General features: G+C 46.1%; 1 protein-coding gene across 4 annotated transcripts in view; it reads left to right on the forward strand.

Moving 5' to 3' along the window:
* Positions 1-16,236, forward strand: part of PALM2AKAP2 (PALM2 and AKAP2 fusion) — a 300,990-nt gene that overhangs the window by 107,379 nt on the left and 177,375 nt on the right. For 3 of the 4 annotated variants that reach the window (XM_090274550.1, XM_090274543.1, XM_090274544.1), the window contains exons 4-6: positions 6,740-6,854; positions 7,735-7,756; positions 12,417-12,518. In XM_090274550.1, coding sequence (XP_090130676.1) covers positions 6,740-6,854; positions 7,735-7,756; positions 12,417-12,518 — 239 coding nt within the window. The remainder of the gene's footprint in view (positions 1-6,739; positions 6,855-7,734; positions 7,757-12,416; positions 12,519-16,236) is intronic. The other variant, XM_090274545.1, reaches the window with a different exon arrangement.

A 16,236-nucleotide genomic window follows, 5' to 3' on the forward strand; every position in this document is an offset into this window, starting at 1 on the left:
GACCCTGGGCAAATCAATGACCTCTCTGTATCTCAGTTCATTCCTCTGTGTAATGGGAGTTAAAAGTTTTCTTAATTCATAGGATATTATAAAGATTAAGTATCATAATGCATGTAAAATGCTTAGAACAGTACCCAGCACACAGTAAGGAATGAGTAATTCTAGTCATATTTTTGCTGCTACATACAAGCAATATATACATAACAAAAACAACATAAAAATTATTATTATAATTATGATCGTCGTCATTGATGGAGAAGGAAAAATGAAGCACACCTGAGTTTATAGGCAAAGCCGTCTCCAAAAAAAATCCAAACGAAACATAACAGTAAGACTATTGGAAACCCAGTTTATATTAGTCTGTAGTCTTTTGGAATCAACTGAGAGATGCCTGCATAAAGGAAAAATGTATTGGCTCCTGCAAGTAAAATGGTTAAAAGTATACATATAGCAGAGGACCACGGGAAGCAGTAGGTAGAGAATCAATGGTCCAGGGTCCCTCTCAGTCAGCCTCTCTTGCTCTCTTTGTTTGAGCCCTGTTTTCTCCCGCTACAGAGGAGGGGAGGTAAGTTCCCAGCAGGGTCTGAGAGGCCAGATATTTCTGGGCCAGGTAAGGCATAGCAGAAGGAAAGCACAAAGTGAACTATGGGTGTGAAGGACAGGAATGGAAGGACCTCTCTGAGTCATCGTGCTGAGCCATGCCCACTGGAGGGTTCAGCATGCAGTGACTGAAAAGGCCATGCAAGGCCACATGCCCCTGGGTAAGAGTAGGGACATAAGATATTCTTGGCTTGGGCCCATGCCGTCTCCTCTGCCCAGCACGCTTTTGCACCTGGTGAATGCATCCTTCAAGGCCCAGCTAACATATCACCTACTCAGTCAAGTTCTTCTCACCGTCTATATCAGCTGGAAATTGCATTCAGCTGTGGTCACAACAGGGGCTTAAATTCATAACAAGATATCTGGAGCAAACCATCCAGAGCTGGTGCAGTCACTCCTAGATGCCATTCGGAATCCAGGCAATTTCTCTCTTCCTGCACACTCAGCCATTCTTAGTATACTCTGGCTCCCATGGACACAAAGTCACTGCCGCACCTCTGGCACCATAAGGAAGTTATGGTAGGCAGAGTAATGGACCCCAAAATATGTCCACATCTTGATCCCCAGAGCTGCAAACACTGGCAAAGGGGAATTAAAATTACAGGTGTTATTATGGTCTCAAATAGCTGACTTCAAAATAGGGAGATTATTATCCTGGATTATCTGGGTGGGCCCAACGTAATCATAAGAATCATTAAAGTGGAAGATTGAGGCAGCAGAAGAGAGTCAGAGGGAGATGGGACTGGGGAAGAATGGACAGAGAGATGCATCATTCATTGCTGGCTTTGAAAATGAAGGAAGGTGGCCAAGAGGCAAGGTGTATGTGTGGCCTCTGGGAGCTAGAAAAGCAAGGAAATGTATTCTCCCCTAGAGCCTCCAGAAGGGAATACAACTCTGCCAACTCCTTGATTTTAGTCTGGTGACATGCATGTCAGACTTAATAATCCACAGAAATGTAAAATGGTAACTTTATGTTGTAAGCCAGTGCGTTTGTGGTCATTGTCATAGCAGCAATTGGAAACTAATACATCACTCTAGCACCAGATCCCTGCATGTAGAAGGAAGGGAAGGGACAAAGGACATATGCCACTGAAGTCAACCTTCCTCCTTTTAAGGATCTTTCCCAGAAGTCTCCCCCAAAAGCTTTTACTCATATTTCATTGACCAGAGCTGTCCTGTGGCCACCCTTCTCTGCAATAGAAGCTGGGATGGGGACATTTTCAGCTGAACACATTGCCACCCCCAACAAAATCAGGATTCTCTTAGCATGGAGGAAGGAGAGAACTGATACTGGGCAGGCCACTTGGAGCCCCACCACACTCCTAGGCAAAGCTGACACTTCCATAACACAGCATTCTTACATTTATGGTGGCCGTTTTGGGGTTGTAGTATAATTTACGCGTTTACCTGGCTGTCCTCTTCACTTGACCAAGAACATTCATGCACAGACACTGTGGCTGATTTAGCTTTCTGTCCCTGATGCTCAGCACAGTGTCTGATAGAGAGAGGTGTCTGCAAAAGCAGGATGGATGCATGCATAGATGGATTTTGAAATGAGAGAATGATCGATGCACTCCCTAGAGCCATAGATGCTTTGTATTTCCTGTGTGGAAGGCCTGTTGGGGTTAGGTAGACTTTATAAGACCATTCGGCCATGCTTGCAACTTCATTTCCAGTAAATTAAACCTGCACAGCTGCAATGTGTCACCTTTTCTTACCGCCTATTACAGTCTGCTTTTTGCTCAGAAGAGACAGAGCAAGCTGGTCAGAGACTGTTATATGCACCTGTCTCAGCCTAAAGAGCCTCGATTAACCTTGTGTATAAATTACACTTCCTGCCCATTCTTTATTTTTAGCTCGACAATATCCTACTTGACTTCCCCAGGGAAGACTGCATTAGATTTGTCATGAAACTACAAAACAGTGGCATTTCTAGCCTTGTTGGGATGGCTCTTATTAACCCACACTGTTTCTTGGAATGCTCCTCAGCCCTAAGGATTTGGGTTTCCCAAAGAAAAATAGCAGCCTGGGCCATCTAGCACCCTTAGGACCTGACTCAAGCCGACACGTGCATTTGTACAGAAATCTGCTACTTGGTCTGAGTTGCTTAGACTTATATACCCTGTTGATTTCCCACATTCATTTCCTTTGGGTGAAACTCAGTTGTTCTTATCTCAAAAGTCTAGTTTCGTTGCTTTTTTTCTCTCTCTGTCTCTGTCTCTGTTCCTTCTCAGTTACGCAGTATCATGACCCAAATCTTCAGCACTTGAACTATATAGCTGAGAGCCCTGAAACCCATAGGGCCAGGGGCAGGCTGCGGAGACAGGGAGACAGTGGGCATCAGGTCACAGAGAGTTCTTAACCACTTGGGGTAGCTTCACCGGGAGAAGCAAGTTACTTGAAGTCAGCTGGTTGGGTTCTTTTGTTTTGTTTTGTTTTTAAGTCAGCCATTTTTAACATGATCTAATTTATTTTAGAATCCCCTGTAGTGCCTCCTTCCCTGCAAGTCCAGCCGAACAAGCTTCTTAAACATTGTTTGAACAATACTGAGCAAATGGATGTTAGAGTGCACCTATTTAACCCCTCACTTGCCAGGAGAAGCTGAGGCCCCGGCACCCTTCCTATGCTACAGCCTGTGAAAGTTTTTAAAGATGGGGACATGTTGAACAAAATTAAAATCACCCAATATTCCATTACCCAGAGACAATGACCACTGATATCTTCCTATTTTCTCAATTTCAATCCTCATGAAGGGCTGCCCTATATCCTTCCAGATTTCTCTGAGAATCAGGGGAAATGGGGCAAGGGTAGCTTCTATTCTTCCCAATCTTTTACCTTCAGCTATTACTGGTATATCTATATCTATCTATCTATCTATCTATCTACCTATCTATCTATATATATATATATATATATATATATATATATATATATATAATTAGGATACAGACACATATGTATTACATTATAAATGCACATATAATATATATCCCTATACTATATTACTATTTAAGCTGTCTCAGTTAGCTGTTGTCACAATAGTACTTTATGAGAAGACCATGTTAAATGCAGTGGTTTAAAACAACAATCATTTATTCTTGTTCATACTTCTGTGAAGAGACCGAGTGTTTGCTGAGCAGCCCTAATGTAAGTTACAGGTTCAACTGGGCATGGCTCCTGAGTCTGGGTTTGGCTCCAGTCCACTTCCCATGTGCTTTTTCAGGGCCCCAGGCTGAAGGGACAGCAGTTACCCAGAGAAGCTCTTCGATGGGGCTGACAGAGGCACAAGAGGACAAGCCCAATTGGGCAAACACATTTCAGGCTTCTGCTTGTGTTGTGTCTGCTAACATCTCATTGACTAAAGCAAGTCACATTATGGAGCCCAAAGTTAAAGGGCAGAGAAGTATCTCTACACACCGTGTGGCCAAAGCGAATCGTGTGGCCAGACCAACATCAGCGAGTCAGGGACATATATATTCTTCCCATGGAGGTGAAGGAGGAAGGGAGGGAATATTTCTGAGAATAACAGAATCTACTCATATCCTGAATACCTGCTGAGATAGTCTGTCCATTGAGATTCAGATGAAATATGCTTAGAACACACTTGACCAGGACTGTCATCCAGTATTTCCAGAAAACTTCTAGTCCAGGGCTCTGTTAGCCATTGAATTAGTTCAGTTTCTGGATCTTTCAGCTATTTCATGTGTGTTACCCCCATTTCATACTCATATCCCTTTTCTGGTTTCCCCATACAGTCATTTACACAGATGTATGTGAAAGATTTTGCAGAACATTTGGAATAGCAAAGGAGTTTTATATCTTTGTCTTTAATATCTGTGTTGCTTGGGCCCCCTCTCCTCTAGATCCTGTTTGCACCTTAGCCCACACACAGCCTCTCCTGAGTCAAAGCTTGCTGAAGAATTCATCCTGGTTTCAGAAATCCTGCAGCCCTCACCTTGGCTGAACCATGGCTCTTAGCAATTTGGTTCAGCTCCTTTCATTTGTTCCACATACTCACTTGTATTGAACATTTGTGCCCTCTCCATGAAGAATTTATAATCAAGTAGGGAAAATTAATAATTTATATATGCCCCCGCACATAGTGTTACTTGAGTTACTAAACCTCAGCACTATTGATATTAGGGGTCAGATCCCTCTTCGTTGTTGGGACTGTCCTGTGCATTGCAGGGTATGTAGACCTCTACCCACTAGATGCCATTAACACCCACTCTACTCTCTTTGACTTACGGACAACCAAAGTGCCTCCAGACATTGCCAAATATCTCCAAGGGGACAAAAAATCACCTTGGTTGAGAACCGCTGATGTAACATATAGTAGACTTGATAAGACCTCTGATAAACCAAAGTAATGTGCTAGTATGTGCTCAGAGGAGGCAACGTTATTTCCTGGTGGTGAATCTACGAAAACCTCATGGGGTGGGTGGTATCTGAGCAGAGACTTAGGAATGGTTAGAGTTTTGAGGTGGGTTTCTTGGAGGAGGGGAAAATGTGGGGCACAAACAGGAGCATAAGGAGTAGCCCTGTTTGACTAACGTATAAGTGAAATAGGCATGTCGATAAGGGTAGAAGCTATGCAGCAGGTACTAGCCTCCCAGTGCCTAGGGCATTCTAAGTAACTGGACAGACTTCGACTTTTACTGGGAATGAAATGACAAGAGTATCCGCAACTGTATTTATTTGGAGGGGTGCAGTTTTGCGTAGGGTTTGTCTGCATAACCCAAAGTAATTCCTTCGGTCTCATCCGTCCAGTGACTTTTCTTTTCTTTTCTTTTTTTTGACATTTGGGAAGGAAACAGGGAAGGCCTCAGTGGTACAGTGCATCCCAAAGCAATCCATGCCTGTATCTCGGTGTTGCTTACCCCTATGAAGACCTCACTCTGCACTCTTCACTTTAGGTCTTAGTCTAACAGACTTGGTTAGCCTGTTCCCAGCAGCAGATTGGAAGATGCCAGGGGAGGCGGGGGAGGGAGAGGACTAATAATAGGCAGGCACAGACCCTGCAGCAAAGCTTCTAATATGACAGAGGAGAAAGAGACCAAAAGCGAAATTGAATAAATGCATGAACAAATAAATTCAGATCAAATAATGCAGGAAGCTCAATAGTCTACAGTTCTTTCCGCAGGGGACATCCCTCTGTTTGTAACCCCAAAGGCATTGCTGCATAACAGTGCCACCCCAGTATGCCAGCGTACTCCAAGCTTAACAAGGAAGGAATACATGAAATATTATAGAGCCCAGGTGGTAAGAGTTTAGCACCATGGTTAGGAGCAGGGTCTAGAATTAGACATCCTGGCTTGAACCCTTGCTTGGAGGCTCTGCCATTGTAAACCAATGATTATGCCTTCATGATCTCATCCATAAAATAAAATAAACCATGTGAATTCTTAGCTCAGCTCCTGGCACAGACTTAGTGCTTAATAAAAGTTAATTTATTACTATCATTTCATTGAAAGAATACAGCTGCTGAGACTTCCCCTAGATTACAACTGTTGCTGCTGTACTGGAATATTCCCAGAGTCTGCAGGCAGTGCTGAAATTTCCCTTTCAGGAACTATATATAGGATGGCTGGGAAAACAGAGGAAAGTTCCAGAAGAGTAGAGGCTATTGTATCAGGCCTATGCATCTCCTGCTTTTGGGAGATTGAGTGAAATAACAGCAGACTCTCAAGGGCAGTGGCCACCAGCCATTTCTTGGTGGTCATAAGGTGGGCTCTGCTCTTCACCCTTTGGCCAACCTGATAGACAAGCAATTACTCTGAAATAGCTAGGGGAAGAGGAAGCTGTTTTCCTTCAGCTATTATGTCCTCTGCTCCGTAAAAATATCTACCTCCAAATTAAGGATGCACACGTTGAGTTGGAGAGGAGACAGCAGAGCGTATTGCAGAGTGGCGGCCGTGAACCAGTGGCTGGAGCTCTGGGTTGTTTTCCTGTGACAAACTTCTGCTCGGTGGCTGAGTTGAAAACACAGGATGCTCTGTAATGTAGAACCTTGGCCTGGTACCTCAGTATAAGGTAAAACGGAACCTGGTAGGAAGTCACCCCACAGGAAGGAGCTGTTCTCTGGCCCCGGCGTGGCAGGACAATAAAGCAACCTGTCCTCTGTTTGTGTGTTTTCCAGGCTGGAGCAGGAAATCCAAGAGCTAGAAAGTGAAGAGTCCCAGATATCTGCCAAAGAGCAAATCATCCTAGAGAAACTAAAGGAGACGGAAAAATCCTTCAAGGACTTTCAGAAGGTGAAGGGAACACATGTGATTTCTCTAAATTATACCCACGGGGAAGTGAGCGCCAGCAAAATGGTGCCGGGTGGAGAAAAGGCCAGTTGGTATTGATGACAAGGCTGAGCCACACATTCTGGAAACGAGGGGCAGACGTGTGAGGCCAGTGCCATCTCTGAAGCTGAGAGTGGCCTGTCTTCTGGGACCACCTGGCCTCCCGGGGAGGCATGGAAAAGAGTCATTAATTAACCCCATCTACCTACTGTTCAGACCCTCCATATGTCTGATGCCTGGACTCTAGAATCCTTATTAAGCAGATTCAATCAATTCTTATTAAGCAGAGTCCTAAAACCAATTCTTATCAAGTGGCTTTAAGTCTTTCCTTTATAAAACGGCCAGAGACAAAACCATATCAAATGGACATGAATTTGAAAAACCACGTGTAAGTACACGAAATTTTACTTTGTAGGAAGACAGACGGCGCCATGTAGCCAAGAGGAGAGTCCATAAAGCCAGTAGGCTCTGAATATCTCAGGACCTTGTCTCCCTTTTGTAACTCCCGCTTCCTTGAGTTCCCATCAGCCATAGGAAAGCAATCTAAACAAATTAATTTTAAGATGGGATGTCCTGATATCACTCGTTCAGCACAACCAAGAGTATTTGCTGGATAATCAAAGTAAATCTCTACTGGGAGGAATGTGGTAGAAGGTGGAATAGTGAATTTTTCTCTTAAATTTCAGGATCCCAAACAAATTTTCCAGAAGAAAAGAGAGCATTGGGTTTGCCCATCACAGTGGAAATCGGGGCCGGGGCCTGGGGGGGAAGGACGGGTTGAATGAAGGAGGGAGCATCTCCTCGCCTGTGTAGTAACGCTCTGCCCCGCTTTTTGTTTCCACAGAGCTTCTCCAGCACGGATGGAGGTAAGTGTAAGTGCTCTCTGCCCGTCTGCACATGAATGTTCTCATCCCGGTCAGCTTAGCTTCCTACACACAGGCTCGCCAGGAGAGGTGGCGTGTCAGTGCGTAAGGGCGTCAGAAAGACAGAGCAGCTCCGTTCCCAGGGCGCGAGGAGGCCTACACAGCCCGGGCCTCCTCTGCCTCTCTTCTCCAAGGACTGTCTCTCGACTCCCTGCTTCTAGTCTCTTACAGCTGGCCCGGCTCCTCTTTGTCCCATCTGTTCCCCGAAGTGTGCTGCTTGGACCTTTCTTGAAAGGTGCTCAGCAGAGTATTAACATCAGGACCAGATAGATCTCAGGCTGGAAGGAGCTCATTTGTCCCGGTGGTTACGACTCCAGGTCACCGCACACATCGGAAGGCCATTGTCTGGTGTTTAGGAAACGTTCTCAGGCCTCTGGTTTTCCTTTGATTCAGGAAACTGCAGTTTCTTCAGCCTTCCAGGGAGGGGGGCTGGGCAGAACCTCCCTCTTTGTGGGGCGTAGACGTGGGGGCCAGGGAGCCGGCCCTGGCTTCCTGTCCCCAACCTGGCAGGAGGGGCCTTCCTCCTGCTCGCCCTTCCCTTCCTTGCCCCTGCCCCGCTGCCCTCTGCTCTCCTTACCGAGGGCCATGGGGATGAACTTGGGATTGTGAGCTTCTTATTCCTCACCTTGCTCCCCTAATCTTAGTTAGCTGCACACTCAGGAAAACCACTCAGTTCACATTTTCACACTGGCCCTCAGCTAGACCTGTCGGACTTGCTGGAAGGATCAGATTCCCTCTGCTCACCTGGTTCTTATAAAGTCCACCTCGAAACTGGGAAGGTAACCAGAAGCCAGAATGAGAGTTGACATCTGTGTTTTCCTGATGCCATTAGGAAATATATGGTGAGAAACCTAATCATACCTGCAGAGAGCCTGCAGAGAAATTGTCCTTATGGCTCAGTCCTCTGTCACTTGTTGACAAGATGGGGGACTGCACAGTTAAGAGGATGCAGAAGCCTTAGGGACCCCAACAAATGACCAGGGAAATGTTTCTGTGGTCTTACCTGTCACTCTGGATTATGATTCCTGCCATCTCTGGTTACAACTTAGTTGGGAGGAGGGGGAGGCTTTTCATCACATCATGGCTACTGGCAAAGCAAGACTTTTGAAGGAGGACATGCATCTTTCCAAGAATGTGGTCAATGTTCAGGTCACTCGTGGTCTGTAGGGGAAACCGGAGCACATCCAGTAAGGAACTGAGAAATGTCTGATTATTTTCTCATTCTTTAATTTCCAAGGCCTCTTTGATTTCAAAGTTGCCAAGACCCTCTTGGAATCAATCGACTGTTGTTACTTAAGAACTAATCCAAAATTGTTATAGAATAATGATAATAGCTTAAGAAAAAGACCCAACTTCTGAAACCCAGTGATTATAGAATCCATGGCCAACGAAGATAATGTAACTGTACAAGAGACTGCAGATAATGAGCAGAAACAGTTGGGGTTCAATGAGGTGCCGAGGAGATGGCTTCTGGTATCTGCGTGTGTCATGACCCCATGTCGGGTGCCCTGTGCCTGTCACCCTATGGCATGTCAGAGGAAATAAAGGTCCTGTACTGCTGGCTTACCAATGGCTTTTGATCCTGTGGTAGCCTGGGCAATCAAGGGCAACGTATTCCAATCAGGAGCAGAATTTCTTGGTCATAAACATTCTGAACCCACCTCACTTCCTCCCTCCCCACTTCTGCACACTTGTTATATAACAGCATCTTCATCAGTTGGGTGAGTTGCTTTTACTTCCTTAAATAGGCACAGTGTCCTGTATGACTATAAACTGCATATAGGTTCTAGTGCTAGCTCTGTTCTTTACCCAGGGAGGGGCTGCTGTGACACCCTTGGCCAGAACTGGCAAGGGAAGAATGCCCTGGTCCTGTCTCTGTCCTCACTGGGTGATACATACTGACCATCTTAGGTTCCCACCCCCTGCCAGTCTGTGGTGGCCTAAAGCCATCTGCACATCCACACATCCATACAAGTTGTTGGGAAATCACATTTTCAGGAGACATTTCATCAACTTTGTTCCTCTAGCGTTGGCTGTGTGTGTTCTTCATAGCTACAGGAAATATTCTAGCCGTGCTGGAATTCATGAGACACACTCATCTTAAGTCGCTGCTCTAAGTAAGACTGCTCACTGCCTTCTCTGGGAGTGGGGAGAAGTGTGACAGGCCCCCTGACTTGGCAGGAAGAGGGCAATGTCCTGACTGCAGCAAATGAAAACATTTTTCCCATGCATGCTTTGGAGGTCCTGTTGGCTATTCCCGTGTTGGTCTATCAGATGCCGTCTGGCTGTATAACCGCAGGGTTTATACTTAATGATATATTGAGGGGGCTGCCCTACTTTCTTCCTCATGCCCCACTCCTTACCCCTCCCTTGTCTCTTAGCAGAAGCTACGTCACCCCAGCCCTCCGAGAGCTGTAGTCCTCAAGCTGGTAGCCAGTGAAGGCCAGGCAAAGATAACTCCATCACCCACCCACATTGGGCAGGGAGCTGCCTCCTGGGGGCATCTGAGAGATAAGCACTAGGAATCACATGCTTTTTCGGATGCAGAGTCCCCTGGCTGTGAGTGGCTTTTGTTTCTAGCTACTAAAACTTTTAGTATGCAGAGGCGCCCTAGAAACTCTATATTTAGCATAGAATGTACTAGACATATGTGTGACCGGTCCGTGAGCTCTCACCTGGTTGTAATGGCTTGATTTACTGAGATCCCATTTCGCAGAGGTCTGGAAATCCTCGGTGAAACTCCCAAATTCTGCAAATCTGCTCTGGCCATCTCTTGTGCCCTAAATTGTTCCCCTAGCCCCAGATTGCTGCTCTAGTCTTCCCATAGGCCGCTGTTAGCAATCTACCCTATCCTCTCAGGCTGGTTTATCCCAAGCTGCCACTCCCTGTGGTCCTGCCTTGTGCTGGCTTGGTGTCCAGACCCTTCCCACATTGAGAATAGGATCTGCAAGCTAAGTTCAGTTCAACATAGAAAATAATGTGTAACTTCAGACATGTGGCTACACTCAGAGCCCTGGCTCAAATGCAAGCTCATCTTCAGGGGTACACCAGGCTGCTTTAGGGCTGTCTCCCAGCCCACCATCATTTGAAAGGCCCCCCTTTCTTCCTTGTAGTAAAGGGTCTTTGACCCTGTCTGCCTGGTCCAGGGTACAAGCTCCAGCCTCCACAGGCCCCAGAGAGAGACAGCAACCTGAGCCTCACTCCAGCCTCAGGCCTACCTGCCTGCCTGCTCCTGATTTCCCATTCCTTCTTCCCAAATGGTGCGTATGGGAACATCTATTCTCTGAGAGACACTCCGCTCCCTCTTCACTCAGAGTGTGTCTTTTGCGCTAAGAACCAAATGGTCTCATATCAGTGCATTCTGGATTGTTCAGACTCACACGTGAGTGAGCAGTGTTCTAATCTGGCTAGAAACTGAACTAATCCTAATCCTAACGTTGTGTCTGTCTGTGACCCTCTCCACCACGATATTACAAAAAGGAAAAAGAAACCGGCTAAAATGAAGGTGGCATCGACAGGGATACAGAGAATGGGACCGATGGAAGAGATGTGAAGGAGGCAGAGGCTAGGGGGGGTGCAGGGCGCTGCCCAGGCCCCCAGGTGAACTCTGGTGTGGGTGAGCTGAGAGACAGAACACGGGGAGCGGCAGAAGCCACGGGAAGACGTGAGGTTCATTGTGGGCATGTTGAGTTTAAGGTGATTGTGGGGCAGTCAGTGAAGATATGCAGGAAGCAATTAGAGGTAATTATTGGTAAGTGATTGACATTCCAGGATCTGGGACATGGTTAGGACACAGGGAGCAATCACAGCACATAGAGACCAGCTTTCTAGAATGTTCCTGCCTTGGCTTTTCCACTTCTCTCTGGGGCACACACAGATTCTTCTTGTCTCACCCCAAGGACTTCCTCCTCTCCTCTGACACTTTGGCACCCCTGCTGCAGTTCGTGCTCTCCGGGTCTCACCTCCCTGAATGTGCTTGTCTAGGTATTTTCCCAAACAGAGCTGGTCTCCCTCTTTTGCACCATTTCCTGCGATTGAGCTAATGGTGCGTTCACGAGGTGCTGTTATTTGGAATCTCAGGGTATTCTGGCTGAAACACCAGTTGAAGTATTGAAATTCTGGGATAAATTCTAGATTTTTAAAAAATGCATACAATACATTTAAAAGAAATCAGGCACTAAAGCTATGTTTCCAGTTCAGGAACTGAGCCCCACGTCTATTTTTCGGTACTATTTAACGCACATTTCTAGTTCAACATCCCATCGGTGGTCGATCCCACCAAGCTGATAAGGGCTCTCACTGGCCCATGTCATTTCCCTGCCCTGAACTCATTGTACTCTTAGAATCTAGAGCTTTCTGGTGACTCTTTTAATACATAGAGCAGTCCTGGGCTTGAGCTCTCTGGCCAGGAGCCCTCCTGCCTCAACTACTCTGCAGAACACCAGCCACTGAGCAAACGCTTTTCTTTGTTTAGCCCAATCCTGTAGCCCAGCGTCTGCCTCGGAGCTCCATTATGTAGGGCAGACAAGCTGCTGCCTCAGCAGTGAACCCAGTGGGCATCCCAACACTGTGCCTAATTGTATTCCCTGTTCTCTGCTACCAGATGCAGTAAATTGCATTTCCTCCCAGCTCCCCGACCTGCCAGTCCTCTATTCACGAACAGCAGAGCCGGCACCTGGGCAGGACGGGACCAGCAGAGCAGCTGGTAAGTCCTGGGGAGCTCATTCGGCTTTGATGCCAGGACTGGCCATGGGGCTTGCATTTCTCTGCACTTTACTAGTGAAGGATGCCCAGGTATTGTTACATAGAGGGACACTGTCCTCTGCCCAGCCTCAAACAAAAAATTTACAGTGGCCGCAAAGGGCAGGCACTGGGCCTTGGTGACTAATTGAGGACCGAATGGGAGGGAGTACAATACAGAGGATATAGGGTGTTTTCCCTCCAGCTACAGAGAAACCTGTCGCTTGTGTTTGTGCTCTTTATATCTATCTTTATTTTCAAAGTTAATCTGTACTCTGCCTCCAGGGATTTTTATTTCCCATATTGGGAGCTGGGTGGAAAGTATTTTCAAAGCGTATGAGTATGTTGCTGGAATCCTTTGGAAATCAAGCTGTTTGTATACTGTGAACATGTATTCCCAGGTCTTCCCATTTCTGGAGTTATTTCTTAGCTCCCGTGGTATGTCTGACAGGGGGAAAATAGCAATTTAAAGAACGTATGTTTCTTCCAATTGTGGATTTTAGAAAATAACACATTCATGAGGATAAGTATAGAGAGAGCTGTGCTTTGCTCTGTTCAATGCAAATGTGCCTCAGACTTCCAGTCGGATTTCCATATCAGTCTGTTTGCTCTATGCAGAAGTGCCCCGAGTGTCTGCGGATTAAGTGAAACAGTGAATTGCCAAGGCCGCACATATCATGACAATGTGTGTGAATTCAATGATGTCACATTATGCTTTCCGTAATCTAGGTACATGTATGTTTAAAATCAATCACATAATGATGCTTTTTATGAAAAAAAATATCAGAGACTTTTAAGCCAGAGAAAAATCTTTTATATGGACCAACCTGAATATATTTTATGAAGCAAACAATCCCTCCTTGTTTTAATGCAAAAGTAAAATGAACTGACGTAAGTCGTAGGCACTGATTCAGTTTAAATATCTACCGGGTTTATCTGTAAACACCTCAGCATATTGCTTCACATACGGACGCACAGAATTCTAGAGTTGGAAGTGGTGTCTGGTCAAACCCAGGTGGGGGCCACATTTCCCTGGATGGTTACAGGATGGATAAACTGGGCGCTGCAGCCTGCAGCTGTGCTCACAGGGGAATCATTGGCAGTGACTTAAGCTCCCAGGTGCACTTCTGAGATCAAGTCAGGTAATAACTGTTCGCAGGTCACACACCTTCCCGCTTGTTATTAGGGACTTACTGGGGTGTTGCTAGTTTTCAAGTTGTGGATAAAAAGCTTTCCAGCCCCTTTCCAGGTGTTCCTGCCCCTCACAGGACATGCCATGGGCTCCGGCTAATGGATCAGCATGTGGAGAGGGGAGGGACAGTGCATGAGAACTAATTTTTAAGAGCCCTAAAAAGGGTTTGCATAGTGTTGGTAGTCAAGGAGTATTAAATTCAAGAGCGGTATGTTAATATGATTGTAGTGCTGTGTGTAGGAATACACATACCACACAACCTAGCATCCTTCACATTTAGAGGACCTGCAAAAACATAGTGATCCAAAGAGCAAATGCATTTTTCTAAAAGTATCATGTGATCAGAATCTTCTTAAAAATAAGTTTACGTGTACCTTTGTTTATTAAAGAACTAACTTTTCATGGATGCACCTACTGTGGAAACACAGATAAGCAGGGTTGTGGAAGGAATCGCATTTGATGTGTTGTGCACTCCTTTGTCCACACTGGTTTGGGAACAGTGTGCAAATTCATCATCAGTGTTGGTGACAGCACAGAGCATGGATAGTATACCAACTAGTGGCACTCACCTCTAGACATGCTTTAGGCATGTCCTTTTGGAGATATGCACAAACTAAGGGTCATTTTTATAAGTGTCACTTGTCATTACTCGGTATTATGACAAATGTTCTGGTCATTTGCAGTTTGGGAGGTTTAGGATTCTAAATAAATGGGAATATATTTAGAGTCATTACTTTGCAGAATTAAGAGGCATCTATTCCAATCCCTTCTTCAAACATGGAAGCCAGGATATAGCGGTCCCACAAAGACATCCTCAAACCATGGTCCCATACCTTGGTGCCTGGAACTTAGTCTCCCTCCAGTGGCACACCCTGTCTGTGATTGGTTCTGACTATTGAGAAATTTTTCTTCTGATGGCGCTATCATTAGTCTGCCCTCTTCTTCCCCCCATTGGTTCTTATCCTGCCCCCAGGAGTCACTCAGAACAGACCTAAGTTCTGATTTCCCTTTAGGTATTTGGAAGTGCTGTCATGCCCTGGTTAGTGTGGCTCAGTGGATTGGGTGTTGGCCTGCGAACCAAAAGGTCATTGGTTCAAGTCTCAGTCAGGGCACATGTCTGGGCTGCAAGCCAGGTCCCCACTTTGGGGTGTGCGAGAGGCAACCAACTGATGTATCTCTCGCACATCACTGTTTCCTTGCCTCTCTTTCTCCCTCCTTTCCCCTCTCTCTAAAAACATACATAAACAAAATCTTTAAAAAAGAAAATGACTATCATTTCCTGACTTTCCCAGATCCTCACTTTACCTTGCCTTAATGGCCACAGCCACAGTCTCTTTAGCTGGTCCCAAGATGATGAAATGGCTCTGGGACATCCTCCTCCATCTCTGTCCCTCCCTGTGATCATACCACACTGTGTCCCTGGTCTTCCCGAAGTGCCCAGAGCAGCCCCACACACTGGGAGGGGCTGATCACCCCACAGGGCACGGCGCGACACAACAGGTCATTTGACTCACTTTGTTGGCATCTGGGCCTTTCAGCTGCAGGTCTGAGGTAAAGCGTCAGAGTCATTTCACACGTGCCATCTCTCAGCCTCTTCCCTTCCCCCAGTGCAGTCACCATGCAGAATCATTTCAGGTGAGACATGCAGTCTCTTCCCCGTGGTGGTGCACACGCTGCTTCACCCACCTGCACGCAGAAGAACCTACGGAGTTCTTGATCTCCTCATCTCAAAAGGCAAAAATAAGGATGAGCTATGCACCTTTCGGCCCTTTGCAGATTTGATAGGACTGTTAAATTTCTTCCTGTTAGACTGTCCCTCATAAGTGTGTGTGGGGGTCTCATGGGGTCACTGAGGAGCCTCAGGGGAAGGTGGGAGGGGGATGAGGTACAGCGATTTGGTCGTCAGGGCTCTGGTGTTGGTTCCCATTTCAAACACAGTGGCTCCTCCATGTGTGTGTTGGCAATTGTATTTCTGTTTCAGGTTTCATTTGAATACAGGGTTTAACAGTTTTGCAAGTGGAAAAAACTCTTGTCAGCATGTTTATAGCTCATGATTGTGGCACCTTACAGCCTCAATTATTTTCTCAGCTCAAATCTGAAAAGAACGCCTTTATTATTTTTCATCATGTCACTGATGTAAACGTTGCGTAGTTGGAACTGAAGTCAGAGACCTGCAAACACACCATTAAGGGTCTCCTGGCCCATGGGAACCCTAGATCGTTCAACAAGTAACTAGGTCCAGCAATTGTCCCATTTCTGTCTTGTCCACGGAAATATAAGGGAGTTGATGATGATCCAGATGTGCTGTGTCTGGCATTTGCCTAAGCTGTATAGAGACCTCGATGCTGGCTCATGGTGCTCTCTGCTCTTGGAGTTTAGCCAGCTGTGATGTCCAGCTCACTTCTGTGGAGTTTATGGAATTCCCTCCTCACTTTTGAACATCAAAACTCTTTGAGTGCCTGCCCCCAGCACCTTTCCTGGTATACAAGAT

Source organism: Furipterus horrens, unplaced genomic scaffold (assembly GCF_987537825.1).
Source record: "Furipterus horrens unplaced genomic scaffold, mFurHor1.1.pri manual_scaffold_4, whole genome shotgun sequence".
Lineage (NCBI taxonomy): Eukaryota > Metazoa > Chordata > Mammalia > Chiroptera > Furipteridae > Furipterus > Furipterus horrens.